Source organism: Mercenaria mercenaria, chromosome 16, assembly GCF_021730395.1.
Source record: "Mercenaria mercenaria strain notata chromosome 16, MADL_Memer_1, whole genome shotgun sequence".
NCBI classification, from domain to species: Eukaryota; Metazoa; Mollusca; class Bivalvia; order Venerida; family Veneridae; genus Mercenaria; species Mercenaria mercenaria.
The window spans coordinates 72,260,804-72,278,039 of NC_069376.1; the positions used below are offsets into that span (position 1 = coordinate 72,260,804).

At 36.0% G+C, this 17,236-nt stretch overlaps 1 protein-coding gene across 4 annotated transcripts in view; it reads right to left on the reverse strand.

The window, feature by feature from the left end:
- Positions 1–8,433: 8,433 nt before the first annotated feature.
- Positions 8,434–17,236, reverse strand: part of LOC123541303 (extracellular sulfatase Sulf-1-like) — a 78,445-nt gene continuing 69,642 nt past the window's right edge. For all 4 annotated transcript variants that reach the window (XM_053527375.1, XM_053527378.1, XM_053527376.1 and 1 more), the window contains 2 exons: positions 14,346–14,460; positions 8,434–12,463 (listed from right to left, as the gene is read on the reverse strand). In XM_053527375.1, coding sequence (XP_053383350.1) covers positions 12,381–12,463; positions 14,346–14,460 — 198 coding nt within the window. In that variant the 3' untranslated portion in view covers positions 8,434–12,380. The remainder of the gene's footprint in view (positions 12,464–14,345; positions 14,461–17,236) is intronic.

The window sequence follows — 17,236 nt, forward strand, 5'->3', positions numbered from 1 at the left end:
ACACGGGGAAATCCTGTCTGGCATGCAAGAATAAAATATATGTATCAGCTGTGCAGGTAAAGGTGACGGTCACAGTTACCTTGTTACTAAAACTGTTTCCAGTCAAACTGCATAATATCTGAGTCAGCACGTGGGTCAGCAGGTCAAGGATCAAGCGGCCACAGAGCCATAGAGAAAGTATTAAAACGTCTTAATACTTTATTGAAAATATACAAGAAACTAAATTGAAAACGAATTCAGATTAACGTAATATCATAAACCCACTTGAGAAATATGTCCGCCATAATTGTTCTTACAAACGGTATGAGAGTTGGGAATCACATATGTGCAATGAAGGTAAACCTCGGGCCTGAAAGCAAATGAATATACATGGAGAAACGAGCCTTACTTGGCCTCAGTGGTATAATATATTCATCTCTGGTCCTTTGGGATCATAGAGGACATTCATTTCAATGTAATAGAATTCCGCTTAAGCCATTCCTAAGGGACGTGAGGTATGTTTCACGTTTCATTAACTCTCATGAACAGACTCAGTCAAACCAAGTCTGCTATTACGTTTCTTGTCCAAATGATCTTTTCACAGCTTTTAAAAGAATAAATTGTTGACCGCATACCCTAGCAACATGACGGTAAAGGTCGTAAACGAAATGATCATTGAAGTATATCCGACTTGGTGCATTCTGTCAATGTGTCTATATACTCTATGTCGTCTGTCATCTTAACAGTTGGGACTTGCATGACCTTCTTACTCTGAATCCACGTTGGTTCTCGTGGCGAATATTCCGATCATGTAAAACCACTATATGCTCCATCAAAAATATTAGGTTGACCCATAATGCAAAGAAACAAGAGCTCGTAGAACACGAAATGCTTTCCCCGCCCCCCCCCCCCCCCCCCCACCATCCCTTGATGCATTCAGTAATTGCACAAGGAACATAAATTATTTGGTCACTGTGCACAAAAAGCTACTGTTCTTGGTCAAAGTGACCTTGACCTTTCAACCATTGACCTCAAAATCAATAGGAGTCATCTGCTGGTCATGATCAACCTCCCTATTAAGTTTTATGATCCTAGGCCCAAGCGTTCTCAAATTATCGTCTGGAAACGGTTTTACTGTTCCGGGTCTCAAGTTATCGTCCCGACACAGTTGAACTATTCCAGGTCACTTTGACCTTGATCTTTGACCTACTGACCTCACTCAAAATAATAGGGGTCATCTGCTGGTCATGATCACACTCCCTGTAAGTGTTTTGTGATCCTAGGCCCAAAAGTTCTCAAGTTATCGTCTGGAAACGGTTTTACTGTTCCGGGTCACTGTGTCCTTGACCTTTGGCTTACTGACCTCAAAATCGATAGGGGGCATCTGCTGGTCATGTCCAACCTTCCTATTAACTTTCGTGATACTACACCCAAGCATTCTTGAGTTTTCATAAGGAAACCGTCATACTTTCCTGGTCACTGTGACCTTGACCTTTGACCTACTGAACTAAAAATCAAATGGGGTCATCTCCTGGTCATGATCAACCTCCCTATTAAGTTTTGTGATCCTAGGCCAAAGCGTTCTCAAGTTATCGTCTGGAAACGGTTTTACTATTCCGGGTCACTGTGTCCTTGACCTTTGGCCTACTGACCACCTCAAAATAGATAGGGGTCATCTGCTGGTGATGACCAACCCCACCCCACCCCCATCAACTTTCCTGATCATAGGCCCAAGCATTCTCGAGTTATCATCCGGAAACCATTTAACTTTTCCTGGTCACAGTGACCTTTCACTGTGACCTTGACGTTTGATCTACTGACCTCAAAATCAATAGGGGTCATCTGCTGGTCATGACCAACGTCCCTATCAACTGTCATGATCCTAGGCCCAAGCGTTCTTGAGTTGTCATCTGGAAACCATTTAACTGTTCTGGGTCATTGTGACCTTGACCTTTGACCTACTGATCTCAAAATCAATAGGTGTCATTCTGCTGGTTATAACCAACCAGCTTATGAACTTATCATCCAGAAACGGATTGGTCTACATACAGACACTGACCAACCGATAGACCGACCAACATCTACAAAACAATATACCCCTCCTTCTTCGAAGGGGGCATAATCATGGTCTCATGACTGAAACACATAAAAAAAACTCGCTAATATTGCACATGTTGATATATTAGAGCCAGGGATTGCGAGTTTGAACCCCTTTCCCTTCAACTAACTAGATGCCCACGGGCAACATGTCAAGCCCGCCAGCTGTCAAAGGACTGAGAGTTGCACATGACACTCCTTGTCTCATTGAGGCAAATATTTATGCCAAATAAAAAAGAGATTGCAAAAAGTTACAATGTAAGTTATTTAAATTAACAACAAAGGGACGTAAATCTTAAAAAAAAAAATCAAAGTCCACACAAAAATCCTCACCAGTAGAGATAGGTCAAAATACACCTGAAAATTGGATGTAACATGCATGTTGTACTACAGAAAAGTGGTCTTGATTTTTCCCTACGACCAGTAATAAAAAAGTTATGAATATAAGCTATTTATAGTAACAACAAAGGGAAGTAATTCTAGGATCCTGCTCATGACACTCCATCTCATGATGATGAACAATTGTGCCAAGATACATCAAAATCCCTCTATGCATCAAAAAGAAATGCTCCAGACAAAGTCATTCTTGTATCTGACTTTTGACCTCTAAGTGTGACCTTGACCTTAGACCTAGGGACCTGGTTCTTGTGCATGACACTCCGTCTCATGGTGGTGAACATTTGTGCCAGGTTAAATCAAAATCCCTCCATGCAGGAAGAAGAAATGCTCCGGACAAAGTTGTCATTCTTGTATCCTTTGACCTCTAAGTGTGACCTTGACCTTAGACCTAGGGACCTGGTTCTTGCGCTTGACACTCCAGCTCATGATGTTGAACAATTGTACCAAGTTACATCAAAATCCCTCCATGCAGGAAGAAGAAATGCTCCGGACAAAGTCATTTTTGAATTTGACCTTTGACCTTGACCTTTGAGATAGGAACCTGTGGTTTGCACATGACACTCCGTCTCACTGAGGTTAACATTCATGCCAAATATAAACAAGATTGCTCCATGCATGTCAAAGTTATGGTCCGGACAAATCCGGACGGATGCACTCACGCACATACACCGAACAGCCATTTGGACAACTATGTCTTTGCTTCCGCAAGCGGGCTCAACAAAAATTACTAACATTGGGACCAAGTCCAGTGTATGAGTGCTTTACAACTGGCTCACTAACAATCCGAGAAGGATTCTGGAATTGGAGGTCTTCTAGGTAGACAAACAGCATGCAACAAGATGCGTGACAATACAACATGGTGCATGTCTTCAATGTCGTGATGACGTGTCACATTGTAGCCTTTGGTATCGTGTGTTGTGTGCAGACCATCTACTCTTATAGGCTGATGCAAGACATGATACGATGGACAACATTGCGACACAACATCGGGAGACTATTGTCACGTGTCATGTTGCACCGTCGTGCATTGTGACGTATTGCCGTGTGTCATATCTCATGTCGTGTATCAAACTAAGTTTACAACACAACAATGTGACATGATCATGCAACATGATGCAAGACAATCCGACACAACACACAACAATGTGGCATGACATGCGACCTTTATGTCGCGATGTGTTGCTGTATTGTTTCCAGTCGTACACTTTCTTACTGTAGCACATAACATCGCATGACCTAGAAGAGTAGACACAACACTCGACTGGGGAACGATATGACGGAACATTGTGACATAATATCGTGTCATTCTGTTGTGTTGTATTGTCGCTCATTGTGTCACCCACCGACACAAAAACATGATGGAAGACACATGACGTTCCGACATTCCCGTCATTACAGCCAGCAGGTATCTGGTATGAAAAAGGCCTAGAAAAAGGCACTATATACAGAGGCACATCTATGATACTTGATGATAGCTGATGGTATTAAGACCTCTCAGAATGTGGGAAAGGTAGTATGTGCCTAGCAGCGCAGTTGCTGTCTACATCTATAAAACAACAGATGATTTTTTTGGTTTGTATTTGTTGGGCTGAACGTCATACAGATAAAATTTAAAGTCTTAGGGTTACTTTATGGCTTTTGACATTGGATGAAGATCCTAGGTGACCCTCCAGACATTATTTCAGCCCGGATAGAACCATCGACCTTCCGTAAGCCAGCTTAATGACTTCCTTGCATGAGACAATTCTACATAAGTAAGGCTTCAAACCCACAGATGCGAGGAGCAAGTGAATTAAAGTCCGAGTCAGTGACTTTAACCACTCGGCTACGGAGCCCCTGACAATGGATGGACGAAGAACAAGATCTCACAAGTACGTACTTTAGCTAACATTTTATTTTTTATTTGAAATAAAAACAAATTAAAGTTGATAAACATAATCTTTAGGTGGTATACAACATTTATCACATGATTTTTTTTTTCAATAACGAATTTGCTTATTTCAGACCGATAGATAATATCTATTCTTACTATCTTCTTAATTATATGACCTTGACCTTAAATGGGTTCTCAAAAAATCCTTTTATTAATAACATTGTTCTTCCATTATACTTTATTCTAGAGGAAACGATGAGGAATAGAGAATACTGCTACATGTTTTTCAGCAAATTACTAAAATATATTACTGAAATAATATCTGATCATTTCAAAGTCAACAAGAGCACCGCCTTGCGGGTGCTGACGCTCATCTGATTTTTTTTGTGTAATAGAAATATTGTCCTACCCATGATTTTCTAAGTCTAAAAAGGGCCATCATTCTTGCAAAAAGCAGGATAGAGTTATGTTTCTTGATGTACAGCGTCCACTTATGATGGTGAAAAACTGTTGCAAGTTTTAAAGCAATAGCTTTGATAGTTTATGAGAAAAGTTGACTTAAACATAATACTCAACCAAGAAAATGATTTTCTAAGTCCAAAAGGGGCAATAATTATTGCAAAAATCAGGATGGAGTTACGCTGCTTGCTGTACAGGGTCAGCTTATGATGGTGAACAAGTGTTGCAAGTTTCAAAGCAATAGCTTTGATAGTTTAAGAGAAAAAGTTGACCTAAACATAAAACTTAACCAAAAAATCTGATATTTTCTAAGTCCAAAAGGGGCCATAAATCTTGCAAAAAGCAGGATGGAGTTATGTTTCTTGCTGTACAGGGTCAACTTATGATGGTGAACAAGTGTTGCAAGTTTTAAAGCAATAGCTTTGATAGTTTAGGATAAAAGCTGACCTAAACATAAAACTTAACCAAGAAAACTGACTTTCTAAGTCCAAAAGGGGCAATAAATCTTGCAAAAAGCAAGATGGAGTTATGTTTCTTGCTGTACAGGGTCAGCTTATGATGGTGAACAAGTATTCCAAGTTTCAAAGCAATAGCTTTGACAGTTTGGGAGAAAAGTTGACCTAAACATAAAACTTAACCAAGAAATCTGATATTTTCTAAGTACAAAAGGGGCCATAAATCTTGCAAAAAGCAAGATGGAGTTATGTTTCTTGCTATACAGGGTCAGCTTATGATGGTGAACAAGTATTCCAAGTTTCAAAGCAATAGCTTTGATAGTTTAGGAGAAAAGCTGACCTAAACATAAAACTTAACCAGGCAACGCCGACGCCGACGCCGACAACCGCTCAAGTGATGACAATAACTCATCATTTTTTTTCAAAAAATCAGATGAGCTAAAAATTCACTGGGTTAATCCTATTAATTCTTTGGTGAAAAACATCAAATATACAGAATTTGCTTAAAACTATTGAAAAACATGAAAGAGAATTTGTTTGTTTTACATGTAATATATCTTTTCTGTACCTTGTGAACACCAGATCTTATATTTTCAATGGATGTGGAGATTAATGACTATCCAGACACGTGACTAAGCCACTAATGAAAATATATCTGGCGTTTACTCAATGGAAGATATTTTAATCTTACACTGAAACAAACAAATATCCTCTATATACCCTGTAGTTAGAAATGGCAGATTTTATATGTTTTACATGATCACCATTTAAACTTCTTAATTATACATACGAACTCATTTACAAAAAAATGTAATTAAAATATCATAGCCCTGTTGTATTGAAATTTATGGACTATGAAGTATACCATTAACACAACAATGTTTCTGAAATTACACTGACAAATTGTAGTATATATAAAATCTTACTCGCTATTCTATGAAGAAATGTGCACACAATTTACTGTCAAATAACATTTGATTCAAATAGTAAATTGTGTAATATGCTACATTATAGTACACACACCAAAATTGATTACTTAGAGGACCTTTGTGGTCCTACATTGCTCAGCATAAAACTGGTCTAGATTCCCTATTTGTACAAACTTAAGAGAGGCCCTTACAAGGATGCTTTGGATCAAGTTTAATGGTGACATGGCAATTGCTTCAAGGGAAAAAGTAATTTGAAAATATTTCTAGATTTTCTTGATATTTCTATTTTAAATTTCAGTGGCACCTTAAAGGGGCCAAGTGCATTCATTTGAAGAAATTTAACAAAGAACTTTATAAGAATGCTAAAGACCAAGTTTGATGATTAAGCAATTTATGAGAAGTCGTTTAAAGGCATTTCTATTTTTAGCTCTGCCAGCCTCTAAAAGGCGCAAAATTATCCTATATGAATCAATTTTGGAAAGGACCTCATAATGATGCAAAAGACAAACTCTGAAGAAGACCAATAAAGTGATTCCTGAGAAAAAGTTGTTTAAAGGCTTTCCTATTCTTAGTCGTAGCGTCCTTTTTAGAAGTGGCTAAGTGTACCCACTTTAAAAGGTTCTTCTACATTTAGCTCTAGTGGCCTCTAAAAGGGGTCATCAAAAAGGGGTCAAGAGTCCCCATTTGAAAAATTTAGGAGAGGACCTTACAAGCTGGAGACCAAGTTTGATGAAGATCCATAAAGCAGTTCTTGAGAAGAACTTGTTTAATGTTTTCCATTTTTAGCCTTAGTGCAGCGGCCCGTAAAAGGAGTCAAGCAGAACTGACTGAACAAACATGGAAGAGGACTTTGCCAGGATTGGCGTAATTTTGACAAGTAGTTTTATAGGAGATATGTTTATGTTAACTTTTCATCATGAGCGAAGGACACCAGACTAACAACCTATATATTAATAGCTTGATCACCCTGAACCTTCTGTTCAAGTAATATCATAAATATTTCTTAAGTATTCTATAACTGTGTACAGATGGTACCTTAATAAAACATCTACTGTAAAATTATAACACAACATGTATTTCACCTACAGTAACAATTCGTTAAAACATTGAAATTCAAAGTAATTTGAAGACATTTAAAATGTCTAGTAATAAATTGTTAAACTTTATACCCATTCAACACACAATGAAGGAGACACCTGGTTATGATGTACACGACAGAAAAGAAACAACAACAATGGTTTTCAAGAAACAAAATGCATTTGTATTTGTATACAATTTACACTGAAATGTATATGATGGATGTCTGAAACTGAAAAATAAATTAAAACTTAAAATTCAAATTAAATGTCAACTACCATTTCAATGGGAGAGACAACAATGTTCAATCTTGCTGTCTTTATTTTAAATACGTTGGAACAACAGTATGAGTAAAGTTACTGTTCAAAACGAAGCAAAGTTCTCAATACTGGTATTAATATTCCAAACACTTTATTAACAAAAAAATTTGCTTTTCTTTATTTTGCCTTCTTCCATCAGACTAACACTTTGATCATTTTGAAAACTGGCCATCTTTTAATGGTGAAGACCCTTTATGCATCATGCATGGTCATTATCTTAGGCTGAGGCAGGCCACGGACCCATACAAGCCTGCTAGGTAGCATCCTTGCAAGAGGGAATTCTGCATGTAACATACACTTTACTGTAAAATATACGAATGTAATAAGGGTTACAAGTTAATTGATAACATTTGTGCATTAACTGAACAATGAACATAAATGTATTGTGATCACATCACATCTAGTATAATGTATTTCCATTACTCGTATCATCTTAAATATAAAATTATATTATACAAGAAACTGTAACAGAGTTACCAATGTCCTCTGTCTAGGGCCATTTTTAAAAAACATATTGCCTGCCAATACAAAGTCCTCTGCCACTATATAAATTCTAACATCACACAATTAATATATATCATATATTTGATGAAGAGATAATTAGTCTTGAAATCTATAATTACTCATGTAGAACTATGGGAGGCAACATTCCTGTGGCACTTTTTTAAACTACATACAAGTGAAAATTAACACCAGTGTAAGTTAATGCACAGAGCTGCATTGTATTTCTCAGCTAAAAATAACATGATGTATTGCAATCTATCAAGTAACTGTTTAGCAATATATACAATAACTTATAAACTTATGCCTGAATATGCATTCTGGACATCTACAATTGTTAATTGTTTTTATATCTGCCAATATAAAAGAACTTACTTTGAATATAACTAAATTTTTTAATTAGTGTGAAAATGGAAAAAATACATGTGTTGTACTTAATCATAATTATATACATACCAACAATAAATGAAAGTTAACTTTGGCCCCTTTGACCTTGACCTTTGAGCTTGAGGTCTTGGTCTTGCACATGACATGTCATCCTGTAATGGTGAATATTTATGCCAAGTCATTTGAATATCTATCCATCCACTAAAATGTTACAGACAAAAAATCTTTTATCTCCAAGTCTGACCTTGACCTCTGAGCTAGCAGTCTGGGTCTTGCATGTGACATACTGTTTTCTTATGTTGACTATGCCAAGTTATTTGAATATCAATCTATTCATCGCAGTTATCAACCACCTGAAGTCTTTGACTTCCAAATGTGACCTTGACCTTAGAATCTGGGGTCTTGGTCTTACGCGCTACATGTTGTCTCATAACAGTGTTCATTTGTGCAAAGTAATTTCAAAACCCCTAGAGGGATGGCAGGGTTATGGACCAGACACAAGGTGTGTGGAGTGGACATAAGGACAGACAGTCCAGTTCTATGTCCCCCATTTTTTCTTTGAAAAAGGTGGGGGACAATAAAAATAACAAAGAAATTAGTTGTTTTGAACAAACACATAATCTTTAGAAGACAGTTAACCATTTTTATTGGAGTTTTTACCAACTAGATCTAATTCTACAAATATTTTGTTTTGCTATTTGCACAGGTAAAACAATACATGTATTAACCCTTATCATGCTGGACATGATTCTGCCTTTGCAACCAGTGTAGATCATGATCAGCCTGCACATCCATGCAGTCTGCTCAAGATCTGCACTGTTCGCCATTCAGTCAGTATCTTTTGGTAAGCACCCCTTTTAACAGTTAATGGCTCTGTCCAAATTGAAAGATGGACCAGTCCATTTTAGAAATTTAGCAGGGTAAAGGTTAAACTACATGTGTAACATCAAAGCAAGACAGATGCAATATCTCCTGGTAGGTATGAGCAACACACACCAAAGAACATGTCTGGCAACATCTAAACAGGCACACCTCCAGGACTTATGCCACATTTTACCAAGACAGTACTTTCATTTGTCAGTAATTTTAAATAGTTACAGTAATATGTATTTATAAAAATTATTGTCTGTAAAATATGCGAAAACAAAACTGTATTAGTCATGTGATAAATATGCTATACAAAAAAGAAATTTAGCTGTAATTTATGTTATACTCGTGGATTTTTAATTTATGTCTTTTTTTTAATTAAATTTCATATATGCTGCAATCTGTTCCTAGAATTATGTTGTTTTGCTGGAGGCATGTCCATTTAATGGGTGACAAATCTCACTTCAAGAAGCTCAGCCGGGGGTTGTGGGTTCGAGCCCCACTGAGGTCACGACCATGACTTCTCATATGACACCAGTACTGGTTTTTCCAGGAAGTGGACTTGAGAGTGGTTTAAATAAGCTTAAAGCTTTCATCACAACTGAGCTAAAATAAATTAGTATAAACTAAGAAGCTGACCTTACCCAAGGATCATACTTTCTACATTTTGCCTGGTAGCATTGTGCTCTTTCCTACATATTTATCTGGTAAAGTTTTAAGTCACATGGACAAGATTAGGTAAAACTGCAACTCAATTACAGCCCTATTACATATTTAAATCAATGATATTAAATGTATAGTATATGCATGTATTCTATATACACATAGTATCAACACAACATTATAACAGCAGTTTCATTAAAAAATGACATTAAGATAAAATACATAATACATATACAGTCAAACCTGTCTTAAGCAGTCAGTCAGAGGAAGGAGCAAAAGTGACCTTTTAAGACAGGTTGTTGCTTACTACAGGTTAATTTGCTCTGAAAATATAGAAATGAGAAACAGCAAATGTGACTGCTTAAGAAAAGTGGTTGCTTAACAGAGGTGTCTGCCTAGACAGGTTTCACTGTATGTAACACATAATTCAGTATTTTCTATAGAAAATTTCAAACCTTTATTGTACATTTGCTTCAATATTAGAAGCAAATTTTTTTGTTTGGGAAGAATGAAAATTTCTATAGAAAAAACCTGTTAAGTCAATAAAAGTCTATTTTGATCTATCAATAATAAAGAAGTATTAAAGTACATAATATAAATATGAGAAAACTTTGGTTTAAAGAAAAAAAAGTTACATACTATATATCATGATAATATATAAACATTCTAAAACATTACGAACTTCACACAACAAAAATATTTCCAGTAAACATTGCCATTTCTAGTAACAAATATTTTTGTCTAAAATACTTAATTTAGTATTGTTTTGCCCCTTTGTGCAAAAACATCATATTTTCCCCTCTTTGGTATAAAACAACATCACCCCTCCCTCTCAAACTTCCTCGGGAGAAACACCATCACACAACTTCCCTCCCTAACATATATGGCAAAAGAAACATCACCTCCCAACTTTCTCTCAAACACCTTTGGTAGAAACATCACCCTCTCTCTCTCAAACACCTTTGGTAAAAACAACATCCCCCCACCCCTCAAACACCTTTGGTAGAAACATCACCCTATCCCTCTCAAACACTTTAACTTGTGCAAAGAAATAATAAACAACAAAATCATAAACTGGCCATATTCTCATGAAATCACCTTGATCAGTTTAGCAAACACCCAGACACTTATTTAAGTAAATTGGAAATAAAGCCTCTTCATTGATAAACAAGATCTCATTTGGTTATCATGACACTTTGCAAGATGTCACTCTATGTTCTTTCTTGTTTTATCATAAATCATTTCACAGATCTTGGACTAATGCAATAAATTGAGTTATTAATTACACAGCACACATTCTGAACTACAAAATTCGTATGTTACAAGTATTTTGTAAATGTGTATCTCTAAGTTTGGTAATGAATTTGACACACAAGATGTTTATTAAAATATACAAGTGTGAATCTACACTCTTTGACTGTTACTCGTTAATCTTTAGCCTGCTGGCCACAAGTGATTCTGCCTTTGTGACCAGTGCAAACCATTGTTCGCTATTCAGTCAGTAAATTTTCAGTGAACACCCCTTCGAATGATAAATGATATTGCCAAAATTGAATGATGGACCAGTCCATTATAGAAATTTAGCAGGCTATGGGTTAATCTGGTATATAAAATGATAACATTACGTTTCTGAGGTGCATTCACTGTTATACACAAAGGATTTTCTGATATTACAACAAAATACTGGCCTTATATTAATGCAATGAAATGACTGGCATGAAGTCGGATTAATTTAATAAAATACAATACTTTTAAAACAGGATTCTATCAAATAGAAGTTACTCATCATCTAACAAGGCTTGATTTATTAGTAGTAGATTAACTTCCAAGAGTCTATCAACCAAATATACCTGTTCTGACAAAATTCTATGAATCCCACACAATATTTTACAGACAAGATCCTAAACATCAAACATATTTGTTTTCTGAGAAATATATCTATAGATCAGACATTCTTTTCTTTAAGGCAGGGTTCTATCAATCAGATGATTTTTTTCTGCCAACATTCTATAAATCAGACTTATAATTTTTATATGACAAGAACCTTTCAAATACCTGTAATATTTTTGTGTAATGAAAATATCATTCCAACAATTTTTTTTTTACTAAGAAAAGCCTATAAATCAGACATATATTTTTCTCACAAGACTCCATCAAAAAGTCATCACCTTTTTTGTTGATAACATACTATACATCTGACAGATTTTTTTCAATAGTAAATCGATAAATAAAGAATAATGTTTCTTTTCTGAAAAACTTCTATCAATAACACATAATTATGTTTTTCAGGACAAAATCCTAAAAATCAGACATACAATTTTTCTGAAAGATTCTGTAAATTAGACATTAACAGTTTTTAAAGATCAGCAGTAGTCTATGCCAGTAATCTCTTCCTTCTTCTACGGTGATGAGATTTTACTTTCCGCCGCCGTCTACGTCGCTTTTTCTCTGTGTTATCTAAAATTGTAAAAGTAAAATGTAAAATATATGCAGATTCGAAAGGTTTAACTTTAAAATTATCCCTATATTGCATATTCCCTTATTCAATTAGCTTGGCCGGTGGTCTAGTGGTAACACGCTTGACTGTCAATCCAGAGGTCCAGGATTCGAATCTTGGACCAGGCACTGGAAATTTCTGAGATGCTCTTGAGTGTCTCCCACCTAACTAAGAGGCCTGTACTGGTTCTTCCCAGGAAAGACAGCTGTGCATGTATTGGTGCTATACACCGGGCACATTAAAGAACCAGACTGTCTATTTGCAAAGGGCCAGGCTAAGTCAGGGTTCGCACAGACTTGAAAACTCCTTGAATTTCAAGCTGCTAGATGAAAAGTGCTTGAATTTGCAAAAACCTCCTTAAAACTCCTTTAATTCGTTTCTTGCCTTGAAAACTGCTTGAAAAGTGCTTGATTTTATGATAAAAGTCCTTGAATTTCCTTCTTCAGAAATTTTGGTCAGCTTAATAAAAATAGATCATAAAAGACGCTTTGTTTTATGTCTACATAACCTATGTGTATCGTACGATACGGGTTTTAAACAGACTGGGACTAGGAAAATTACAATGTGTAAAAATTACGGACACCATTTCCGTTACCGATATAGAAGAAAATGTCATGTATTTTCAACAAAAAGTGGCTTGTATCCTATCCATGTCTGGTCGAGCATGAAAACAAATGGAAAGCCATGTGCAAATATTGTAACAAAGTTATTGACATTAGTTCAATGGGTGAATCGGCGCTGAAATCGCACGTCAAGTCTGAGAAGCACAAGAAAAATGTACCTGATCGAGTCACCCATGGCCACTAATATTGTGTTTACTATTCCACCTTTGCCCCCAGCAGCCAGAGGCACCTAAAACTTGATCTTATATGACATGATAAGTCGCTGTTGATGTAAGAAGTGTTGATCAATTGTTTGCTAGTCATTTTGTGTGTGATAAAATGTTGATCAATTGCAAATTGGAACTTTATAGAAAAACTTAAATCACGTGATAGTCATTTTGGATATAAGAAGTGTTCAACAATTGTATGCCAGTCATTTCGTGTGTAATATGTGCTTGTTCAATTTTTGCTTATCCTTGAAAACGTAATAAAAGTCCTTGAAAACTCCTTGAAAACCCCTTGAATTTTTTGTCAGTCTGGCTGTATGAACCCTGTAAGTTAGCCGGACAGGCCTGTATCTAAAACTGATTTCTCTCTATCTCTTCTGGGGAGAAATTTAGCAGAGTAAGTGTTAAACTGTGGATGAGGTTGATATGGACTTTTCAACCTGAAAAAAGTCATATATCCACAGAGGGCATAGCCGAAGGTTGGTGTCACTCCTCATATTGACTTCATCCACAGGGCTACAGGTGTTTAATAACTGAAGGTTACTTAAGAAGAGAAATCAAATCCAAAGATTTGTAGTTGATCACTTTTTTCAGCATTTTGGTTTTAAATTATGTTCAATGCCAAACTGTTTTGACATGACACTGTTATGATGTCACTACTTGAGGCTAATACAAGTTTTTGGTTCCACCTACGAGCTGATATGACTTTTCCGTGACCATTCATCATGTACCTATTTCTAAAGCAATAGAAAGGACTCTAAGATTATAATAAATAGGATTTTCTTACAACATCCACCAAGTGTTGATTGTCACAGATCATGCTACAAATTATTGAAAATTTCTGATCAAGCTAAACCACAAATTAAGTACTGTTGTAACTAATATGTGATATGGAGAAAGCAAAACTTTGAAAATTTTATCCAATGTAATGAAACACATATGCAGTATTTATGTTTGGACAAAGCACAAGCCATCAACACGTTCTGATAAAATTACTACTTGAATTAACTTACTGTCATCTTTCTTCCTGCTACACTGCTTCCATCCTTCACATCTTCTCAGCTCTGATAATTCTTCATGTAACTGCTGCATTATTCCATAATCTAATCTTGTAATCTTATTTTCTAGCTGAAAAATATCATTCCATACTATAATGCAAAAGGAATATTTTCTCTACTTCTTGCGATCATAGCAGGAACATTATACAATCACTTGTGATCAAATGAGGAAAAATTAACAATCATTTCTGATCACAGGAGGAACAGTTCACTAACACTTTTGGTGGTAGAAGGAACATTTTTAACTTATTTGTGTTGGTAGGGGGGAAATTTAAAAATAAAATCTGTGATCTTGGAAAAAAACATTTAACAACCACTTCTGATTATGAGAGGAACATTTTACTACCACTTGTGACAATAGGAGAACCACTTTTAAACTACAACTTGTGATCATAGGAGAAACATTAAACTACAACTTGTGATCATAGGAGAAACATTAAACTACCACTTGTGATGATACAATGAACACATTTGGTGATATAACGAACATTCTAACATGATTCGATTTGTTTTCCAGTTAAACAAAGAAGAAAATCAAGCTCTATATATTCTGCGATAAACAACGGTTGACGTGCGGGCCGGTAAGAGAGCATTGTGACGTCAATTATGACGTCATATTGCCGCATGACGTTCGATACATTACTCTTCAGGTAAACGAAGTCCAGTATAATATCTATTAAAATATATCAATGAGCATGTCAGAATGAAAACAATCAAGGCCTTCTTGTTATTTATCGTCTAATTTACCACGGTTCATCGTTCAGATGCTTCAGTATTAAACTACTCGGGCTAACGCCCTGGTGGTTCAATTCCTACGCATCTGAACTCTGAACCGTGGTAAATCAGACAATAAACAACTCGAAGGCCTTGATTATTTGTTAATTTAACTATCACTTGTGGTGATATAAAGAACATTTAACTGACATTAATTTTGTGGTGGTGTGAGCAACATTTAACTACCACTTGTGGTGATGCCAGAAACATTTAACTGGCATTTGTGATGACAGGAGGAACATTTAAATATCACTTGTGGTTATAGGAAAAACATTTAACTACCATTTGTATTGTCCTTTTATATTATCCTTTTAATTAAGAATACATCTGAATCTTACTAAAACAATACATTAACTTAATTTTGTAAAAGAGATCTTATCATTCTTGTGAGTCTATCGAAGTGTATGACATTTTATTTTGTTACGTCAATGAAATTTATGACATTAATGGGGCAGTGTATAGTAAAATTGAAATTTCTGTGACAGTGTGTTGATACCATTGTCAGAAATCTAGTTCTGGTAGTTTTTATGATATCTTGCACATAAATAGCACTTAATTGCATGGCATAGTCTAACTCATCCACTTGCTAATATTTGATGAAAACAGAGCTAAATACATATTTCAGGCTACAAAATTTTGAGGCAAAACTAGCCGAAATTGTTGACCTGCACTATTGTCTGCTTTTGACTGGCCTACAGCAGAATCTGAAGTATATATTTATAGTATGATGCTAGAAGTAAGCAATGGTGGTGAGGAAAGTGTCTCAAAACTGTTTTCTTGTTCTACAAATTTGAGTTGAATCAACATAGATGGATGAGTCAAGAAGTGTCAATCTGTAAAGTACACACCAATCTGACAAAGCTGTTTAACAACAAAGATAAAAAAAAATATGCACTTCTTAAATAGATAATTTGAAATATACTATAGAAGTATTAATTAGAGAATGAATACCTACCTGACAAAGATCACTGGTAATAGTCACTGACAAAATGAAACACATGCTTCTTTTATGGACTATTACTGACAACAGAAGGAACTATTTAACAAAGGTCAGTGACAATTGACAAACAAGAGGACCATGATGGTCCTGAATCGCTCACCTCTTCCCACATGACCCAATTTTGAGTATGACGTCGTTTTTTCTATTATTTGACATAGTGACCTAGTTTTTGAGCTCATGTGACCCAGTTTTGAACTTGACCTAGATATTATCAAGATAAAAATTCTGACCAATTTTCATGAAGATCCATTGAAAAATATGGTCTCTAGAGAGGTCACAAGGTTTTTCTATTATTTGACCTATTGACCTAGTTTTCAAAGGTACGTGATCCTGTTTCGAACTTTACCTAGATATTTATTTATTTTTTTGTTGGGTTTAACGTCGCACCGACACAATTTTAGGTCATATGGCGACTTTCCAGCTTTAATGGTGGAGGAAGACCCCAGGTGCCCCTCCGTGCACTATTTCATCACGAGCGGGCACCTGGGTGGAACCACCGACCTTCCGTAAGCCAGCTGGATGGCTTCCTCACGTGAAGAATTCTACGCCCCAAATGAGGTTTCGAACCCACATCGATGAGGGGCAAATGGTTTGAAGTCAACGACTCTTACCACTCGGCCACGGAGGCCCCTCGATTACCTAGATATCATCAAGGTGAACATTCTCACTAATTTTCATGAAGATTTCATGAAAAATATGGCCTCTAGAGCGGTCACAAGGTTTTTCTATTTTTATACCTACTGGCCTAGTTTTTGACCGCATGTGACCCAGTTTCGAAACTGACCTAGATATCATCAAGGTGAACATTCAGATCAATTTTCATGAATATCCACTGTAAAATATGGCCTCTAGAGAGGTCAAAGGATTTTAATAATTTTAGACCTACTGACCTAGTTTTTGACCGCAGTTGACCCAGTTTCAAACTTGACCTAGATATCATCAAGATGAACATTCTGACCAATTTTCATAAAGTTCCCGTGAAAAGTATGGCCTCTAGAGAGGTCACAAGGTTTTTTTATTATTTGACCTACAGACCTAGTTTTCTAAGGCACGTGACCTAGTTTCAAACTTG